Raw genomic sequence first — 21,006 nt, 5'->3', positions numbered from 1 at the left:
ACTCCTGCAACATCCAGTCTGATTCCAGACATAGACTTTTTTAAAAGTTGTAATATTATTAGAGGACCATCCGGTTGTCGCGCGGTAACGCTTCATGCTCCAATGTCACATGGCAAGGTTTTATCCTCATACTGGGTAAGGTTGACTCAGCGTTCTATCCTTTCATTGGGCCGATAATATGCGTACCATCCTTGGGGTTAAAACATAGGGGGTTCTACATTCAGCTAACCATCCAGCTAGAACATGTGCTCCTGCAACTCAGTCAAGAAAACTAGGATAGGCAAAGTAGGCCCTCTTTGGGCTGTCATACCACTGAAATTAGTTTAATACTACAAGAAAGGTCTCAGTCCTAGTAAATCTAAATAACTGACACCCTACTATCAATTAATAATATGGCTGAAAGTATGGAGCCATACTGTGAAGTTTATTGCAACTAAAATTAGGAAACTTAATGCAAAGCAAAGAAGAAATTGCAAGAAAACCCACAACCAGCTTTCGAGGCAAAGTTAGATAAATGTAAAAGAAAATGGAGCAAAAGAGGTATAATTTCAATAATTTGTTGTCAGAATTATTCAGGTGCACTTTCAAAGTTAATCTGTAGTTATCAAAGTTAATAAAATAAAATTCATAACGAAGTTAGAAACAAATATTTAACATTAACTACTAAACTTTCTTTGGTGTAGTACTGCACACTGTAAAACTTTTAAAATAGAATTAAGAAAAATTTTAAATTATTTAAGAATCTATAATTATTACAGAAATAATGTTACAATAATAATAAAAAAAAACAGTCATGGAAAAATACCAATTTTTGACTCTTATCAAAACCTTAAATCAATATAAAAGATTTATTATTTAATAAAATGTATGTTAAGTGTATCATGAAAATAATAATATTAAGTGCATCATGAAAATTAAATTTGAACAATCTTATACCCTTTTTTTTATTCCTATCATTTTAAATCAAATTGATATATTTCTTGTAGTTAAAGATATTGCTAAAGAAGTTGATAGTTTAAATCAAACCTAATTGAATGATTTATTTAAATATTGCTGTAATAGAAGTATAATAATTTTAAAAAAATGTATTATCTAAAGTCAATAACATTAATATAAATTGAAAATGATATATTTATTATAAAACTGGTATGTTTAGTATTAAACATACACTTAATTTTAACTTTACACTACAAGCAAAGTAAGCACACTAAAATAATAAATAGTAAACAGAAACTACTCACAAATGTGATGATTTCCTTTTTAAATCTTGCATAAACTATGAAATTCTTTTACAAATATTTAAACTAAAATTTGTTAGTGTTGTTAAAAGAAAAAGGTGTTTTTGGCAGTCATACAAAAAGAAATAAAAGTAGGAGTTAGTCTTTGCTTTTATTAGGACATGCTTTAAAATAGAAAAGCACTTGCTCTGTTACATGATTGTACAGTTAGAAGAAAAAACACAAAAAAAGATTTACATCATTTTATCGAGTGGCTTGGAGTTCTACTAGATTTCTTTTATAGGGATACAACATCTTACACATATAAAAAAATGTAAGTGCTTAAAGATAGTACATACATCTGATTACTAAACAATTTAAGAATTTTAGGTTAATAAACAGTCAAAGAATTGAAGGTAAATTTAGTTAATAAATAATTTAAAAATTCAAGTTAAATTTGACTGATAAACTAACTTAAAATTTGAAGGTAAATTAGGTTAATAAACGATTTAAGAATAAAAGGCAAATTTAGTTAATAAAGAATTTAAGAATCGCAGGTGATATGATTCAGATTTCTAAACAATAAATTACATTAGAATTCTATGACAGTATTGATATAATTTTACATACAATTATATTTTTTTCTGCAACTCTTAATTGTCAGATATAACTTTGTCAGTTTAAACTTTCAGTTAGAATGATATGTTTAAAATACTTATGTGTAACAAATACCATTTTAAGAAGGATACTATTAGAAGAATAGATGATTTAGACCTAAGAGCAGAATTTCGTAATGAAATTACCATGAAGGAGTAAAATAATAAAGAACAATTCAAAAAAAGTTTCTACAAAATAATGAATTGATTAGGACCTGATGTATGAAGTTTGCTCAGATTTACAATGTAAAAAATTATACAGTTTTGTTAGAATTCCTTTTTCAGAATAATAAAAGTTTAAAAAAATAACTCAAGCTAAAAATTCTACAAGTTAAATTGAGAAGTAGATTTTTTGCTCATAGCAGTTAATAAGTTAGAGCAATTACTAGTTACTAAATAATTATTATCCCTAATCCCTACTTAGTAATCAAAGTAAACTATGAACTTTTAAGCCAAACCCATAATAACTTTCTATTTAATGATTAGATCGTCATGTACCAAATTGTAATCTTCAAAATATTGTGTGAACAAGTGGATTAGGATTAAATAGACAGCAGAGGTAAGAACAAAATATTGCCCTAAAATTAAATACTATGTCCTCCATGTAATGTAAAGAAATCGTGTGATAAAAAAACTAATGCATGAAAAATAACAGGAAAAGAGAAAATAAAAATAAAGAAAGATGATTTGAGATCCCAGGATTAAAAAGCTTCTATTTTTACAAAAAAAAAAAACCTCAAAGCGAAATAAATTTGTGATATTCATTGATTAAATTAAAATAAAAAGAAATTATGAAAAAAATTCATAAAATAGTTTTTGAGAAGTAATTTTAACAAGTATGAAACTAAAAAGGTAAAAAAAAACTAAATAGTATAAATCCTGTGTTATGAATACACAGTACGGTACTGAGTAGTAAATACAAAACACACTAAAGAGGAATTTTGCAACCTACTGCATATTTGCAGGTGGCAAAAAATCTCAGGGACGAAATGTTTGCAAACTAGTTATTAAAAGTAAGCAGCTCAAAAAGTATGAGATCAAAAGTTGGTTAGAAAATTAAAAGACTAACAGAAGCTGGTTATAACAAGCGGATTAAAATTACTGATCAACTATGCATATCTATAAATTTCAAACATGCAGCTGTAATAAACATGCAAAACTGAGAGCAAAAGCTAACTGATCTTGCTAATTAACTTTCCAGAAGAAAGATAAAATTTTCATTCAAAGTTTGAAGCATAACAATGCAAGCATTATTTTTCGCTAATAATGTCAAGCGATAGTTATAAATAAAAACCTTTAAAGTCTTGGCCATTCCATGTTGCACCTAGAAACCAAAAATGTAAAATTTAGAAAAATAAAAGCACTTTTAAAAGCAGCATGGCACAGCTTATTCAAAGCACACCGAATAACTTATATTTGATGACTGCGTAAAGTGCGAATGGATGGATGATGGTTTAAATTAACTGAAATGAGTAAAAAAATATATAATTGGTTAGTTTAATAATTTGTAAAATACTAAAAAATACAATGTTACATAGTTTTATTTAAATAAAGTATTTAAACCCAGATTGGCATATAGCTAATAATTTCAGAATATTAACAAATTTGCCTACGGCTGGTGGCCCATAATAACAGGTGTTAAGCTAAGCACCATAAGCAAAAAGTTAAAACAAAATTAAACTGCTAGTTTAATACAACTGTCAGGTCTACAATCAGAAATAAAAGTCAGCGTGTCTCACCAAAGTGTTGTTCAATTTATCATCATTAAATCACTGAATACTTAACTTTACTTCAATATTTTCAAACCTTCTTATTATAAATTAAAATTTATTATACATTAAAATTTATTATAGCTTAAAATTTTTTATCTTCATGACAATGCCATACTATGGAAATTTTGACAATTTAATAATAATAATATAGAGATAATAATAAGCCGCGATGGCTCAGTGGTTAAGGAACTGAACTGTCATTGTCAAGAACTGGGGTTCAACCACCACCTTCTCTAGGTGGTTATGGTTCAACCCACAGTGGCAGCATAAAGCTCACCCAGCTTCAGTGATGCGGATCAGCTTGCATAGTAAGTAAAGACAGGATGTGCTTAGTGCTGATCACATTGCCACAACCATGTCATTGGTCACGGAATTGTAGAGCCTTAACCTCCATGACCACCCTGGCCCACAGCAGGCTGCTGTGGAAATACTTTACTTTTTTTTACTTAATATAGGGATCAAGTATTATTAATGTACAAAATCATTTCATATAGTAATTCAAAGACAATAAAATTAACATCTAAAATAATAAACGTGCGCAATTAACAAAGTTGGAAAATAACATTTGTAATTTATTTTTACAAGGTAATTTTTTATGAAGCTTGTATGGAGGATATTTTTTTTAATACAACATTAGATGATTTGAGGGGAGAATTTAAATTTTTGTTAGCTTCATAATTTATATTTTAAATAGAACACTTTAAATAAATGCTTTACAATTATTCAGAGTATTTTCTACCAAAAAGATACGAGATCCTACAAATAAATTGCACAATTTTTAACAAAAATCTGCATGTTTTTAATTACTTATTATTAATTTATTTGCTTAAATATGCTTGTATACAATAATAACTTGTGATATTATGTAGTATAAATGTAATTTTTAAATAATTTAGGGAAAAAAAAGATGTTGGTCACATGCTTTAACTATTAAAAATTCCTAACTACTTTAATTTTTATAAATTTTTTTTAAAAAATGACTTTTAAAGAAGTCAGATTTCTTAAAAGTATGAAATAATTTACAAAGAGACATTGTCGCATTACAAGTTGTCGCATTTTCATTCAAGTTTTGATTTTGAATTTATCTAGTAAAAATTTAAAATTATGAATAATTGTACGATTTACAAATTTATTATACAAATAATTCAACAATATATTCTACAGTTAAAACTCTAACTATTAAACATACTTTAACATATTTAGATAATTCTCTTCCAGCTTCTGACACAGAGGTTACAGAAGAATCTTCAGGCTGAAATATATTAATGAAATTTATTTAACAGCTATTCTAAAACTTAACAAAAATACTTATAAAATATCAATGCACATTGCCATTACAGATATATTTAAAAATACTATTTAGCTAAATGCCAGCAAACAAAAGCATTTCAAGAGTCAAGTAATGAATAGCAGTATCACAAATGTCAAAATTAAAAATAAAAAAAAAGGGAAAAAACTTGAAATAAAGTGAGAATGTTAAAAAAATTAAAACTAATATAAAAATACATTTTTAAACACCATGTAAACTGTGCTTATTATTTATGATTTACAAACTATTATTTATTACATTAAGATATTTTATAATAGTCTTAAAACATTACTAATGCAAATCACAATTTTAATGGCTCAGTAGTTAAATTTTTTAGTAGTTAAATTTTTTAAACATATTTATTATTGCATTGTTTCCTTAAAAATGAGATAATTAAACACAGAGAATTTCAATTAAAAACTTAAAAGTATGTACAAAATGTTTGTGTGCATAGGAAAGGTCAGTATGCAATAATGATAAGCCACACTTTCTAATTTTTCAAAAGAGCATCTTGGGTGAAAAACATTGCAGGCAATAAGATGTTTCTTTGTACTATTCTGTTATCCAATAGGAAATTTTAAACTTGCAATGTACCTATTAAGAAATAATACTAAGAAACAGCTTGAGTAAAAATCATGTGGCGAATAGAAAGAGGTTTATCACTATTTTACAAAGTCTTCATACATGTATATTTATTGTTGATCCTCAAAGATACCTAATTGTAAAACACCTTTGTCAGCAGCACAACATGAAAAGCGTGAAGCATGCTGTTAGTAATTATTGCATTATACTCACAGGTGAAGGACGTATCGTAGGCATACTCTGAGGACGAGGACGCTGACACAATGAAGGAATAACAGGACAGGAACTTAAGTCCCACCACCCAAAACCCCACTGAATGTTTGGAAAGCATAAAGAGAAAAACACAAAAATGAAGAAAAATAAATGGCAATAAGAATTAAAGTTAAAAGCTGAATTATTTGAATTTTTTTACATAAGTTGAAGTTTCGGATAATTTCAAAGTGTCAAGTTAATAGCTATGCATGTACGTGTTAAATTTCAGTTCATTTAACGACATATTTCATTTTTGATGGTCAATAAAGTCAACTCTTTTAAATTTTAACTTGAAGAGAATCATTATAAAAATGAAACATTCCAAATTACGACAAACAAGATATGATTTTCTTGTTTTTATTTATTGTAAATTGAAAAAAGGTTGCGCCAATATCCTATATTACATTTCATTTTCTATAGTAAGTTCATATAATGGTAATATAGGATTAAATATTTGTCATGATTATTATATTTACAGCTGTTTAGAATATAAAGCCCAGCAATTTAAACTTTAAAAAGAGGGTAAATTGAAACCGTAAATATAGGAGAAATATTGTATTTCATTCAATATGTATTTGAATGAGTTACTCTGTATGAATCTGCAATGAATTGGAAAAAGAATTTCAAAATTATTCAGAGTGAATAATATTAATATTACTTTGTTCAAACCCTTTCAGTTTGTTTCCTTTTTTTTTGTTCGAAAAGCTAGACATATATAATTATAAACATTTATTCTAAGCCAGATTTTAAATTGACACAAAAATAAAAATTTTACACACTTTTTTTAGCACTATTTTATAGTACTATTTTATTTTTATAGTACTATTTTATTTTAACATCAAGATTAATAGATTAAAAATTTAAGAGAGTAATTGCAAGTTCGAAAAATTCAAGGCTTTATTCCTTAGTTATCTTTGAATAAAAAAACCCCCAGCTAATTACAATTATTTTTCTGGATTATAAATGTTTAGGTAATCTTTAATTTTCACAAGTTATACAAATTAAAACATATTAAAATTTAATATAATAACAGAATCTTAATAAAACACTTTAAAAACAATTCATCAGTCAAAGTAGTATTCTAAAAATTAACTTATAATTAACTGATAACAAGTTTAATTTTACTTGAAGAAACTAAACAAAAATTATTTAAACTTTTAAAATTTCCTATACCTAAAAAAATAAAATTAATATGTCATTATTAAGGTTACTTAGCTTCTGTTTATTAATTTGATTAAAATAAAATAATCCAATATAAATGCTGAATATAGGGATTTATAATAGGAAAATGTGATCAAATTAGAATTTAGAAATAAAAATACTAAGTTTGATTAATCCATAGAATATTTTCTGAAATTAAATATTATTGTGCATAAAAATTATTCTTTCAGACAAACTCATATAAACAGTGTTTCGTACACATAGTAATACATTTTTAGATGAAATTCTCAAAGGGGAAAAACTAACACTGAAATTTAAGAACTTTTTATTCAGAATAATTTTTATTTAGAATAACTTTCATTTAGTATAATTTTTTAGGCCATTTTCAAAGTTACTTGTAATATCTAAAGAAACACTACAAACCATGTAAAAAAATTCTTTCTTCAAAATAATTAATTCAAATTATTAAAAAAAAACGAAACAATTACATACAGGCAAGAAAGAAAAGCTGTTAGTATATTTGAAAAAGAAAAGAAAAAAAAATTAATTAACAATCAATGAAACATAGATAGTAAATAAATTATTAAACATGCCAATTAGTAAAGAGGTGCAAAGATGAACAAGAAATTATAATGTCGATACATTCAGGGTAATGTAATTTAGATATGGTCAACTTAATTCAAGAAAGCAATCCATTTGCAAATGATAAATTTTAAAATACAAACACAATTTTTACTTAAGTTTAAGCCTAAATAAAAGTTGTTTTTTATATCCTTTGATACCAAACAACCTTACAAAAAAACACACACACACACACACAGAGAATAGATGAAAATAAAAAAATAATTTTCATAACAATTATTTTTGATAGATTAAAAAGGTTGTAACTGTTTTTACTCTCTTTATTAAATGATTTAATTTCAGTTAAACCCAGATGAAAGTTGAATAACATTTTAATGATAATGATTTTCTTTTAGGGTCTAACAAAACGAAACATACAGAGTATAATGAATTAAAGCAATATAAAAATGATTTAATAAAATATTTTAATGAGGACATATTTATTCAGGATTTTGGAACAACATTGTACAGATAACGGAACAAATAATTGTGAGATTTTCATGCATGCTTCAATTTTACTGAAATTTTTTATTTTTGTGGAAACGAGAACAATTGCATGATGTTTACTCATGTTTTAAGTAAGAATTTGTTGCTTTTCAGCATAATAGTTTCGAACAGTGTAAAAAAGCCTTTATTTATTCCATTTATAATTTTTACCCAATGCTGCTAAAGGTAAAGAATTATGAAAATGAATTAAAGTATCATTTACAACTGAATTATAATTTCATTAATACATGGGTCAAGTTTTTAAAGGAGGAAGAAACTAGAATACACAGTCACAAATAGCTCCTTAAATGTCATACATAAAAAAAAAATCTTATGTCTGCTAAATATTTGCAAAAAAATTTGTTACTTTTTTGCTTTTTCCTGTTTTTAACTTTGATGAATTTAAAGCAATGATGATTCATAAAAATTTCCTTTATTTAACTAAAATTTTGAGGGGGAGAATTCTATACATTCAGTGGGACGTATACTCACAATACCCCCCCCCCACAAACGACACCCATGCATCTATAATTGAGTCATGATTTCATTCACACATGATTTACAGTTTTATTTACAGATAAATTACAATTTCATTGAATTACACCTTCATTTACACATAAACTACTATTTCATTTAGTTTTTTGTAATACTTATAAAATTCAAAATGCTATGCTATTTCCAACTAAAAATTTGTATAGATACCTTGCTCATGCTAACATCATCAAGATCAGGAAGTTTTGATTCTCGCAAGCGCTGACACTGGGCAAAAAAATTATGCAAGTGTTGATCCTGCAAAACAAAAATTAAAATAAATTAATTTAATGATTGCAACTCATTAAATTAATTTACTTTTAAAATAATATATTTGACTTACAGCCGAATTAACTGTGGACACAAGAATAAAGCTGACTTTAAAAAGTTCTTTGCCAGTATCGACCCAGCGAATTTCAGGACCACTAAACTGCAAAATTTCATAAATAAAATTTTATTTTTAAATAAGAAAAGATTAAATAAAGACATTTTTGAGAATATATATTTCAAAAGAGAAGGGAAGAAATAGACTCTTCCATAACACTGAATTGAATATGTAATTTTCTACTGTATTTCAATAAAAGATAATAAAAACACTAAGTTGTAGTTACAACAATAAACAATAAGATGTATGTTTATTAAACTATGCAGAATAATTAATTATGTGCATGAAATAAAAAAAGGAAGGTTTTGAATAGAATATATAAAATAATCATTCGTAAGAAAAAGATATTTATGAATAAAAAGTATTTACCCCTTTTCCTAAACCCAGGGGTTTACAAGACAAATACCCAGAAGGTAAGTTGATAGAAACTGGAAGACTTTGATCATCAATTGATAACCTAGAAATAAAAAATTAACCTTCATAAATCAGTACTTATACATAAAATAATATTTTCATAATAGAAAACAGATTATCGAACACCTTATCTAATTAGAATTAAAACATATTTGAGATCATATGTCTTAATTTAAAATATTTGAGACAATATCATGATCATAGCCTGCATCCTACAGGAACCATTTTAACTTAACTACTATCCATATATGATTCATAAAATAAGTGAAACAAATTATGAATTACAATATAAATCACAAAGTAATCACAATAATAATGATTATAAGAGTATAAATGTATATAAAATTAATCATGGTATGAATTAATCACAAATAGCAATGGTATAAATCAATCAGAAAATGGAATACGTGGCACAAATGGGATTTATATATCACTTGAAGATGACTCCCAATGCACGATACCTACACTCCATAAATGAGATTGGCAATGCGTGCCCAAAAATGAACCACATTGTAAGCTTTGCAAATATTAATGAAAAAGTTTTTTTAAAAAAACACTTAATTGCTTTATCAATATAATCTTTAAATCATACCTTTATGAATCACACTTTAATACAAATCACTGTATATGAATAATAAATTACATGAATGTGAATTGCAACATGTGAGTTCCTTATTGCATGATATTGAATTACATTGAAGGACTTGTAAATCTCAATGTAGAGTTAAAATACAATTGTTCCATCATACAATCAATATGGAGTCACCATCGCTTTCACGTCTTCGTCATCGTTACACTGGTTGCCACCAAAATGATGTTTGAAAGAGATTAAAATCACTTAAAGCAAGGTCTTAGCTGTATTGAGGGATGGTGCAAAATTTCCCAGCCAAGAGTCCAATAAAACTCAGGACTGAGCTGATAGAGAGTCACTGTCATGGAGTGGCAAAATTTCCTGTCAGCACGCCAGTAGAAAACTTTGTAAACTTCTCAAATCTGCTGGTGAATGTATGCAGCAGACAGTTTTTTTGCAGACTAAAAACACATCACTGATCGTACCTCATATGTGGTGAGCGGTTTGTTAAACTTGAATATTACACAGAATAAGACACAGAGATGACCATACCTACATAGCTGTAACTGAGCACAGTTGTTCCCAAGGAATGATAGGACACAACGCAAGCACTCGCTGCGACGCACACATCACCTTTTAGTGTATACAACAAAACGGCCCTTACTTAAAAAACAGCCCTCGTAAATTGGTTGCAATTAAGAGAAAAAAAAACATTTTGTCTAATTTACACTATAATTCATGATGCACATAAGCATAAGATATACAACACACCGAGATGCAAAACCTGAGGAACTATCCTTTTTTTCAAAAACAATTTCTTAAGTGAAAATAGCTTCTTTTACAGAATACAGAAAACTTATGATCTGCTTTTAGTTTATAATAGGAAGTTAAAATAACTTTTGCTATAGAAATTATATAGAAATTTGCTATATAGAAATTTGCTATAGAAATTAAATAATTATTTAACTCTTCTAGGTGAATAGTTTTTAATATTCTTGCACTAATCTTTTATATTTTTGCATTTAGACAAAAGCTTGCATGCATCAAAATAAAGGTACAGTAGAGCGCCGATTATCCGAACTACTCGGGACCGAACATGGTTCGCATAATGAAAAGTTCGGATAATTGGAAAATTATTTAAAATCTAGTGTAAATGATTATTATTTATGCATTAACTTCCCTTCGTACCTTTTGTAGGCTTAGGACTGGCAGTACGACATTGGCATGTTTAAAAAATGTTTCCTTATTCAATTTTAAATATTTTTAATTAAATTTTTTTTAAAACTTTTTTTTTCATCTTGAATTATTTTTATCATATTTCAGTTTTTTATAATTTTTTGTCAATTACTGATTTTAAAACATTTTTCATTATTTTCCATTGCAAAAGAAATCCAACAAAAATCTCGTTTCAAAATCTAATGGTCATTGCGAAATCTAATGGATTGCATGCTTCTATATGAGAAGGTCCACCATCTTGAGATTGATCACCTACTTCCTTCACTTCGTCTGTAGAGTTCCGATTTTCATTCAAAATTTCAGCAACAATTTCATCATTTTCATCCGAAAGATCTACTGGTCCAGAAACTTCAGTTTCGTTTGTTTTTCTGTTAAGAATTTTATTCCAAGATTTAAGATTCCAAGCACTGTAATCACTAATTATTAACCATAAGTTACAACTACCCATTCCCCAATTATAGAACTTCAGAACTTATCAATTCATAAACTCCTTCTGCATTCCAACCATTGTAGACTATCAAAATGAAGCTTGCATTCTTGGAAGATAATTTTCAGTTGTAAAGGGCTATGTAGGTTTAACTGTATCACAATACATGTATGTATGGCTACTATAAGAAAACTGCTAAAAAAGTTGTATATTAAATATGGTCTCCAGATGTAGGGGGTATTATTTATTCTTCTCAATTTAGAAAAATTGTCGATAGGTTAAAAAGTATTCTAAACTTTAAAAAAAATACGAATTCTTGGACACAGTTCGGATAATCGGCGCTCTACTGTACCAAACCGATAGTTTAAGTAAGTATGTATTTACTTACTTTCCAGTTTAAATATCTGTTTATTACTAGAGTTACTAATTTGTTGAGACTACTAATTTGTTTCAATTACATGAGAATAATTCTTTATAAAATAGAAATGCACAAAAATAATTTTAATTAAAGTCATTACACTATAAATAATTTCCAATTAACAAAAAGTTTAAAATTTTTGAATTTCTCAACAATGCATAAAAATAGATAGCAACTACTTTAAACTAAGAAATTTTTCTTTAACATTCAAAGCATTTTAAGGGTCAATATAAAAATTTATTGCATGATAAAAATTTCCTTCCACACAATTTTTGATAAACTTACCTCCCTTTATTAAGTAAGGGTAACCAAGCATAGCCTATAATGTTGGCTACTGGGACATCTTTACGCTTAGAATTTTTTGGTTGCTCACAGCTTATGTGATGGAAAGTAAACAGTAGATGATGTTTCTCATTAAGTTGTGTGGGAAGTAACATTTTAACCTACAAAAAAATTAATATCAATGATTTATCGAAAACTTTGAAGTTTCAATATTTTGTACTTCAGATCATTTTCATCGCAAGTATTTCTTACTGGTATATACACGAGGTGATAAAATGTTTCAGTATTATTATTGGACAAACAAATCCTACATAAATTTGTCAATGTTTATCAGTCATTAGCACATAATTTAATTATGACTTTTTTAGTTACTATAACATAATGGTCTTATCAGATTTTAAATCTGTTAATTTTCTCTTTATTTATTAATCACAATTTAAAAAATAAGACTAAAAGGACTGTTTTTATTTTTTCTAAATGATCCTTCAATGATCAGAATTAGAACAATACAATCACTGAAATTGCTATAATTGAAACTTTTTTCGTAGCTTGTAAGGTAGTGTGCTCCTTTTTTAAAAAAAATAGTGAAATGAGTATTATGATACAAAAAACAATAGTTTATAGAGATTTCTGGTAACTACTTTTAATGTTAGTTTAGCAAAGAAACAAGATTCAAGTTCAACTGATTTTTCGAAGATAAAAGTACCAATCTTCACGGGTACAATGGAGTTTTGAGAATGCTCTTGTGGCTGAGTGTTAATGACATCTTACTAATTTTTAAGCTGGTCATTATGAATAATAGCCAATTTATTACTTTGGCCAAACCTTCAAATGCAAATGCACACTTATGAAACATTGATGCCATTTCAACGGAAGGTAACACATTTCTTAGAAATATTCGATGAATATTTTATTTCCTCGAGGAAATAAAAAAGCATTGAACACTTACAAAATTGCAAATATGAGAAAATTTTTACACAATTTTTAAATTAAATATTGGCTATCATGAAAAGCATACAAAGTTGAAGGTTGAAAAACCAAATTCAAAATATTTAGTTCAGAATAAAAAATTTATGTAAACATGAATAAATACTTCTTAATTATTCCCTTATATTTAATATAAGTCAATTTCCTATTCAAAACCAGTTTGATCATGGGTGTAAATTAAGTTCTCTAACAAAGCTGACATCTAAAAGTAATGACTATATTTCAGAAATAATTTGAAGTCATTACATTATAAAAAATATTAGCTCTAATAAACTACAAAAATAATGTTTTTCCAACCAATGAAATATTATCACATAAATACTACACTTTAAGATAAACAATTCCAGTAAGCAATTTTAAAATATCAAAGGTAGAATGTACTTGCAAAGCACAGCCTATTTTAATATTTTCTTTCAGGTAAATTTGTGTTAATTAAAAAAGCTCAATTAAAATAACACTTACAAAAAAATAATTAATATTGATAAGCAATATTGGGCATTGATTTGTTAGCACTTTTTAGTAAATGATAAAATTAAACTTCTATAAGATAAATCAAACATGTTTTAAAAGAAAATTTCTAATTGAAAAGCACTTTTTTCTTCTTCAGGAAACAAAGTCATGGGGATCAATGAAGAACAATAAACAGAGATTTCATTCCCTCTAATTCAATCAGATATTTTTGAGTCATAGTAATTGGCAAAAATATTTTTTTTAAAAGAATATGGCTATTATGACGGCAATATCAATTATAGAAAAAAATAAGGAATTAGTTACAAATAACATATTTCTTACTGTAAAACAGTTCCACAAAACTAATATACAAAAATCGGTATTTTTAAATATCTCCAGAGAATTAAATACATACTTATGCATTTAAATAATAAATTAAAATTGTAAGAAATAACTTTATAACAAAAATCAAACTATTGAGCTGAAAAATTTACTTTAAAAAAGAGAATTATAAAAATACATAAAATTTAGAATATTTTGTAAATCTCAAATCCTTGACATTCAAATTTATTAAAATATTTTAAATGATAACTTTAAAGATGGCACTGTTTGTACTATTTTCTGTAAATCGTATTGTAGAGAAGCTTAATAAAACTAATTTTAAAAAGTTAGAACATATATTGAAACAAACAATTATAAAATTATTTTTAAAATATATACAGTTTTACCTCTTTATAAAAATCTGGACTAATGTTGTGATGAGTAATAGCTGTACTTGATTCGTAGCAATAGAGTGATTCACCAGGCATGCCATAAATAACCTGTAAGCAGGAAGAAATAGAAATTATAAAATAAAATTTATTTTTCAATCTATCTTTTATTTATATCTTGATGAAGTAATCTAGCACATATATTTTAATTATAACTTTTCAAGGCTTTTAAACAAAGTAAATAAAAAAATTCACCAAAAACAAATATTTTTTATTCCATCTGCAAGGTTAACATAAACGTGCTTGAAAAAAACATGGACAAACAAATTTTAATAAAATTTTATAAAAATTAATTAATTAACAAATAATGAAAGGAAATTTGGTGATGCGACCTAGGGCCATGGGGCCCGTACGCCAAATATATGATGTCCCGCGGTTGCGTAGCAACCCCACCCAGCACGGGCGATCAAGCAATTTGCGGACACAAGGGAAGCCCCCAGTCATGCAGGATGAAATGCACCATAGTTTTGTCGATGAGCAGAGGAGGCCAGGAAGCCCCAGTCAAAACCCGTATGTGCCAAATCAGCTACAGATTCCTGGACCAGGTGGGCCGACAGCAGTGCCGCAGCCACCCTGCCAAAATCGAACAAATAATGAAAGAGTAAACTTTTACTAATAAATAAATTTAATTTAATTCAAAGAGGCCACCTAATGCAGCAATGCAGGAGCACTATTAAAATTTTCAGCAATGGTCTGGAAAAAAAAATACATAAACTTAAAGATATATATGTATCATAAAATATTTAAAAATTAAAGTGGCAAACAAAAAGAAATTAGTTATTTATGAAGCAATAACTTTGCCCAAGATTTTTGCCGCATTATGTACTTAAACATTGTGCTGAATGTTTCAGGAAATAAAACCATTTTACAGCAAAAATTTAAAAACAGTCACCTTTTATGACTCTAAACTTACTAACTGAAAAAAATTAGTTCATTAATATCAATTACTATACAAATAGTTTTTTTTAAAAAAATAAAACAATGAAGTATTACTTACAGAGAGTTTACATTTCAAATACTTTGATAGAAACCTAAATTTCATGTAAATAAAACTTTACTGAGAATATTTTATTTCTAAAAAAATTTTCTCTTTCTTTTGAATGTTTATGACATTCAAAAAAGTATCTAACACAAAGTATCTAACTGTTCACCAAATTTTTAAAGTGGCAGAAAAAGCATTACACTTAAATTATTTTTTTGGCTTAATAAATTAAATCAAACTTATTCAAGTTAACACAGGAAGTTTCCTTTTATTTAAATTATTTAGGGATCAGCATGATTAAATGATACACAAGCAGACACTTACAAGATTGAAATTTTTTTTTAAAAAAAAGTACTCAATAAATTTTACATACTTTTAAAGGTTCACTTTTTTCATCATCTCCATCGCGGAATTCTACTGTACATACAATGTTTCTGGCCTAATAGTAAAATAAAAACAAATAAAAGATACAACAACCTTGTTTAATAGTTAAAAAAGGTTTCAAATTTACAGGCATTTTCGCAAAAATATGAAATTCTTAAAAAGGTTAGTTAAAAGTTAAAAATGTATAAAATCTATAAGAAATAATTAAATCCTAAAAAAGTGCTTAGATTTTTATGCAATAAAACATTCTATCCGATATAAATATGCAAGGTGCTACACAAAAGCGTACATTATCCAAAATTAAACTTAGTTTATTTCATGTTAAACAGCTGGCATTGAATATGCACTAAATTTTAAAATGTAACAATTTTAAATTATTGCAAGAGCTTCTAAAACAAAATGTAATACAAATCAATGTAAGAATGCAACATTTTACAAATAATCTTATACAAATGCTTTAAAATTTAATATAAAAATTAAGGAAAGAAAAAAAAACTTTTAAAAATTATAATTTTTTACACATGCAAGTTGAGAATGATTTATAAAATATTAAATTATACCTACTTTAGTAAAAGTTTTTTGGCCATCATATTTCAAAGCTTTTGGAAATATATATAAATGATTCAAATAGGTTGCATATGGATTGCAACAGCTTGCAACACCAGTAGGAAACTGCTCAATTTCTATCGTAGGATCTCTTTTTGGTGGAATAGGAAATGGTGCTAAAGGCACTAATGCTGTAGTTAAGGAATCTACAAAAGGAAATAAAGAGTACGACATTAGATTATAATGATTCACAAGCAATAAGTAAAGTTTAAGCACTAATAGTATATACTTTTCTTAAATAAAAAAAGGGAAAAGACCATTAAATATTAAAAATAAAATAAACAATACTCAAAATGTACAAAGTCAATATATATTTATGTTCACCAGAGGGAATAAAAAGGGAAAGTAAAATTATAATCAAACAAATGTTTCAGTTAGATTTAAAATTGGCAGCTATGATGGGGGTGGTTAGTGCAACTTAGGGGTTAGTAGAGATTTTATGAATTAAAATTATTTTGGCCGTATGAGATACATTCTAATTTTATTATGAAGGGATATTTATCCCAGAAAAATAAACAAATTCATTTGAGAAAAATTAATTTATTATTTACAGAATATGGCCATGCTTGGAAATAATGAAATAAAAAAAGGAAGTCTTGCAAAGGGATCAAAAGAATCATTCTCTTAACATCAAGAGTTTCTGGTAAAAATAACAGTTCAATTGTTGAGGCTGAAGCCCCCTATTCTCCACACCAAGTATTCAAAATTTTAAGTAAATGAATCGCTCCCAACGGACAGTTTAGTGCATGGGAAGAGATTAGTTGATGGTGATTTATCGAAATATAACATAGCCAAAAACAAAGTGCATTTCCCGTAATCAATATTAAATTTAAAAAATAATTTGGCTATGGCTAATAGCCAAAAGACTGTGAGAAATTAGTATAACCATGTAACTGAAACATTGCGGTGGTTTTTAAAAGAATAGAGAGCGAAAAATTGATTTTGCTTTCGATTTATTCGCCACTGTAAATTAATGAATTTTACATTTATTATTAGCTTTTCATAAAATAAAATAAAAATTTAATAATTGGCATAATTTAATTAAAATTCGATTGAGAATGATTAAAAAAACTAAAATTAAGAAATTTTAAAAGCTAGGAAATATGTAATGCCCATTGTGGCATCACAACAGCATTTATGATAAAAACGTTGTTCCCTTAATAACTAAAACAATTTTCTAAAGTTACAGGAAGAATTTTTTTTTTAAGCAAAAAATCATTTCAGATCCTAAAAAATTACTTGTAAAAGATCAATATGTCTTTTGACTAATTATAAGTTTCATAAGAGACCCACAATTAACCCTTTAAATTCCGATAGGACTTTTTTTCACTAAGATTATTTCCTTGTAGCATTCAAACAGGGCAAAATATACCAACAGAATTCGTCTGTCCCAATAATATTGTAATATGACTTTCCGTTTATCATTACTAGTTGACATCACACTATTATTTGAAGTTGCATCACCTACGATAATATTCAGTTGTTGATATTTTGTTCGAGGATGCCATTTCATTATTTCTCAATTTCCTTCTTCAATTCTCAGCTTTTTATCTCCATCAGTTTTGCAAGCAAGTCATTAATATTTTTAATTGATTGATTTAATATCATCAATTGATTTAATTTATTCATATTTTAATTGATGACTGATTAATTGATTTTTAATCATTTCAACTTTTTATGAAAAATTAAAAAATAATATTGAATATTAAAAAATATATATTTGTCAAAGTGTAAAATAGAAAATATTTAATAAGCCAAAAGATTTTACACATTTCTGATAATTTTTTAAATAATTTTGTAAATAAAAGGTTGACAATACGTATTTTAAAATACAGCATTTTTATTTTCTTTCTTCATCATGGTCAGTTTAGTTCATGGCAAATGTAATTGATTCTGATTTAGGTTAGGAAATTGGTTTCTTATTGTATAAATTTAAAATTAATAGGTAGCTATAAGATTAAAATACTTAATACACCCTGTTCTTTTTTTTTAAAGTTTTAATCCTAGTTATCACTAATATATTTAACTATCATGCAATATTATTTTTCGTATTTCAAAATTCTCTTACGCAGGATTTTATATCTCAAGTAAATTTCTTGTCTTCAACACTATAATAAATAATAAAATATGGCTTCTACTGTTTTCTAATGTTAACAAGTTTTAAAACAAACGGAAAAACAGTTTAACTTTTCAAACCTTTAACAGCTTTCTGCCACAGTCTAATTCGCAATAATACAAATGTGTGAATCTTATTAGTACTTCAAATTTTGTAAATTCTCTGACATATAGAATCAGCCATTTAATTGTCATATTCACAGGCAAAAACTTGAAATTTTTCTACCTGTCCAATTCACAACTGGTAAATACCCAAATGAAGACAAACTAGCTAACCATTGAAATTTGCTATAAGTTATTTCATAAACAAAGTTACAAATATTTGATGAGCAAATTTAAGAAAAATTTACTGATTATTTGATAAGAAAAATTTACTTAAAAATGCATTTTATGATTACAATTAGGAAACTTACTGGGTGGTGTTTCTTGCAAAAGATGGATAGAAAACTTGAAATGACCAGGAATGACAGTAAGGTGTTTTAGTTTTTCTGGTCTGGAAAAAAAAAAGATGACTTATGTCACATATATAATTACACACAATGTAAACATTCAAATTTAAATACAGTAGTATGTCAACTATCAATTCCAGTAAGTAATGAGAAATAATAATTTAGTTAAACTCATGGTTTGGAAAATGGGAAAAATGCTGAAGCAGTCGTTCGTACATTTTGAATTTTCATAGTCGTAATTTTTCCCATTTGTGTAGTTTAAAATTTTATTTTATATTATAGCAGGCATTGAACAACTGATAAGAAAAAAAAAAGAAAACATAATAATATGTGAATCCATGAAGGGCTACAGAATTGTACAAAATCAAATCTGTTTTTTCTTTGCTTTAATAATGAAAAAATTTTAACAATATGTAAATTTTACTTTTTAAAAATACTTTGAAAAAGTTATAGTACTAAAAAAAGGAGGGAAAAAAAACATGCTAAAATTTTTGGAGAAATTTTGATACATAAAAATTTTTGATCTGAGGACGTATTTGATTAACTTATTGGAAAAATTGTTATTTTTGGAATTTTTAGTTACAACTATTTAATATTTCCTACACCAAAATTTGGGTTTTTGACAGAAATTATCAAAACAAAAAGAGAGTTTAATGTCAAAATAATTCAAGAACATAATTGATTGATCACTTATAATTTTATATGTATGTTTATTTATAAATACTTCATACTTACAAATATTTCATATATATAATAGCTATTAGTTTTCTTCACACTAAAATTTTGAGTTTTTTACAAAACTCAAAATTTTAGTCAAAAACTATGTCAAAAAAGTTTTTTTTGACTTGATGGACAAATTTGTCCTCAGAAAGAATGAGATGGTTAAGTTTGAAAGAAAAAGTCAGAATTTTACACTGAAAAAAAAACCTAAAATTCTAGGGCAGTTTGTTTGAACGCAATGGGCTTCAAGTAGCAAAGTGCAAAAGTAGCGAAAAAATTACAAAAAAAAAATGCACCTGAAATATTCTTGAATAAATTCCTATTTGATAATCTAATGCAAAAATAAAAAAATCTGGCTTTGTAATTTTTTAACAAATGTACTGACTTAGCTTGATTTTGAATGTCATATTCTTAGTACCTACAGCATATCCACAATCCAGTATGCAGACATATACAACCGAAATTCTGTATTTTATTGTATGTATAAATATTTTAATTACGCATAAACAACATACTAATAAATACATACTTTAAAATAGCACTCGGATCATAGAAAACTAAATAATTTAAATAATTAATGAAATAAATTTACTTTTTAAAATCAGATAGTATCCGAAGTAAATCTTCGTCAGAGAGTTTCGTTCCTTCTTGCCGATAAATTGGGCCAATTTCATTATTTGTATCCAGCTCTAATGAAACTGATTTGAAGATAGGTCTAAAAAAATTTAAATATCTTTAAATGAAATTTAAAAAAATTTACAGAAGTAAAAAGTAGAAAGACAAAATCTCAAACACAAGTAAAATTTATATTTAAAAATATAAATTTATGCTCAACAGCATTTACTTAAACACTACACAGGGTGCGTAGCCAAATTATTCAACAAAAAATAAGCACCTTCTAAGCACTTTTCAAGCACTCAAAAAATATTTTTAAGCAATTTAAAAACATATCATACTTAGGCAGGACTTGAAAGTTTTTGACAATTGACGGTTTTATCTTGTTTTAACCATCATGTCAATAAAAAAAAAAAAGAAACTTTTGGCATTGTTTTTGACAATTGTCAAAAAATCATGCAATTTTGAATCCTGTAAAACAAATGGCGTTTTCATATGCTAAGGACCGACAATACGCCGAAATAGATTGGGGTTGAATTAATTGTGAAAACGTTGAATAGAACAATGTGAACTTCGTCTTTTTACATAATTCGAAGCAAAATCAACAT

At 26.6% G+C, this 21,006-nt stretch overlaps 1 protein-coding gene across 1 annotated transcript in view; it reads right to left on the bottom strand.

The window, feature by feature from the left end:
* The window catches only part of LOC107444796 (dedicator of cytokinesis protein Ziz), a 71,638-nt gene that overhangs the window by 33,233 nt on the left and 17,399 nt on the right, over positions 1-21,006 (bottom strand). The window contains exons 13-23 of the mRNA XM_043046772.2: positions 20,376-20,498; positions 19,028-19,107; positions 16,458-16,645; positions 15,883-15,948; positions 14,486-14,578; positions 12,324-12,481; positions 9,342-9,429; positions 8,931-9,017; positions 8,759-8,845; positions 4,835-4,897; positions 3,168-3,197 (exon numbers count right to left, since the gene is read on the bottom strand). Coding sequence (XP_042902706.2) covers positions 3,168-3,197; positions 4,835-4,897; positions 8,759-8,845; positions 8,931-9,017; positions 9,342-9,429; positions 12,324-12,481; positions 14,486-14,578; positions 15,883-15,948; positions 16,458-16,645; positions 19,028-19,107; positions 20,376-20,498 — 1,063 coding nt within the window. The remainder of the gene's footprint in view (positions 1-3,167; positions 3,198-4,834; positions 4,898-8,758; positions 8,846-8,930; positions 9,018-9,341; positions 9,430-12,323; positions 12,482-14,485; positions 14,579-15,882; positions 15,949-16,457; positions 16,646-19,027; positions 19,108-20,375; positions 20,499-21,006) is intronic.

The sequence above is a fragment of the Parasteatoda tepidariorum genome, chromosome 8, assembly GCF_043381705.1.
Source record: "Parasteatoda tepidariorum isolate YZ-2023 chromosome 8, CAS_Ptep_4.0, whole genome shotgun sequence".
In the NCBI taxonomy this organism is placed as follows: Eukaryota; Metazoa; Arthropoda; class Arachnida; order Araneae; family Theridiidae; genus Parasteatoda; species Parasteatoda tepidariorum.
Note: the sequence above shows the minus strand (reverse complement) of the source record. Positions and strands in the feature narration are given on the sequence as shown.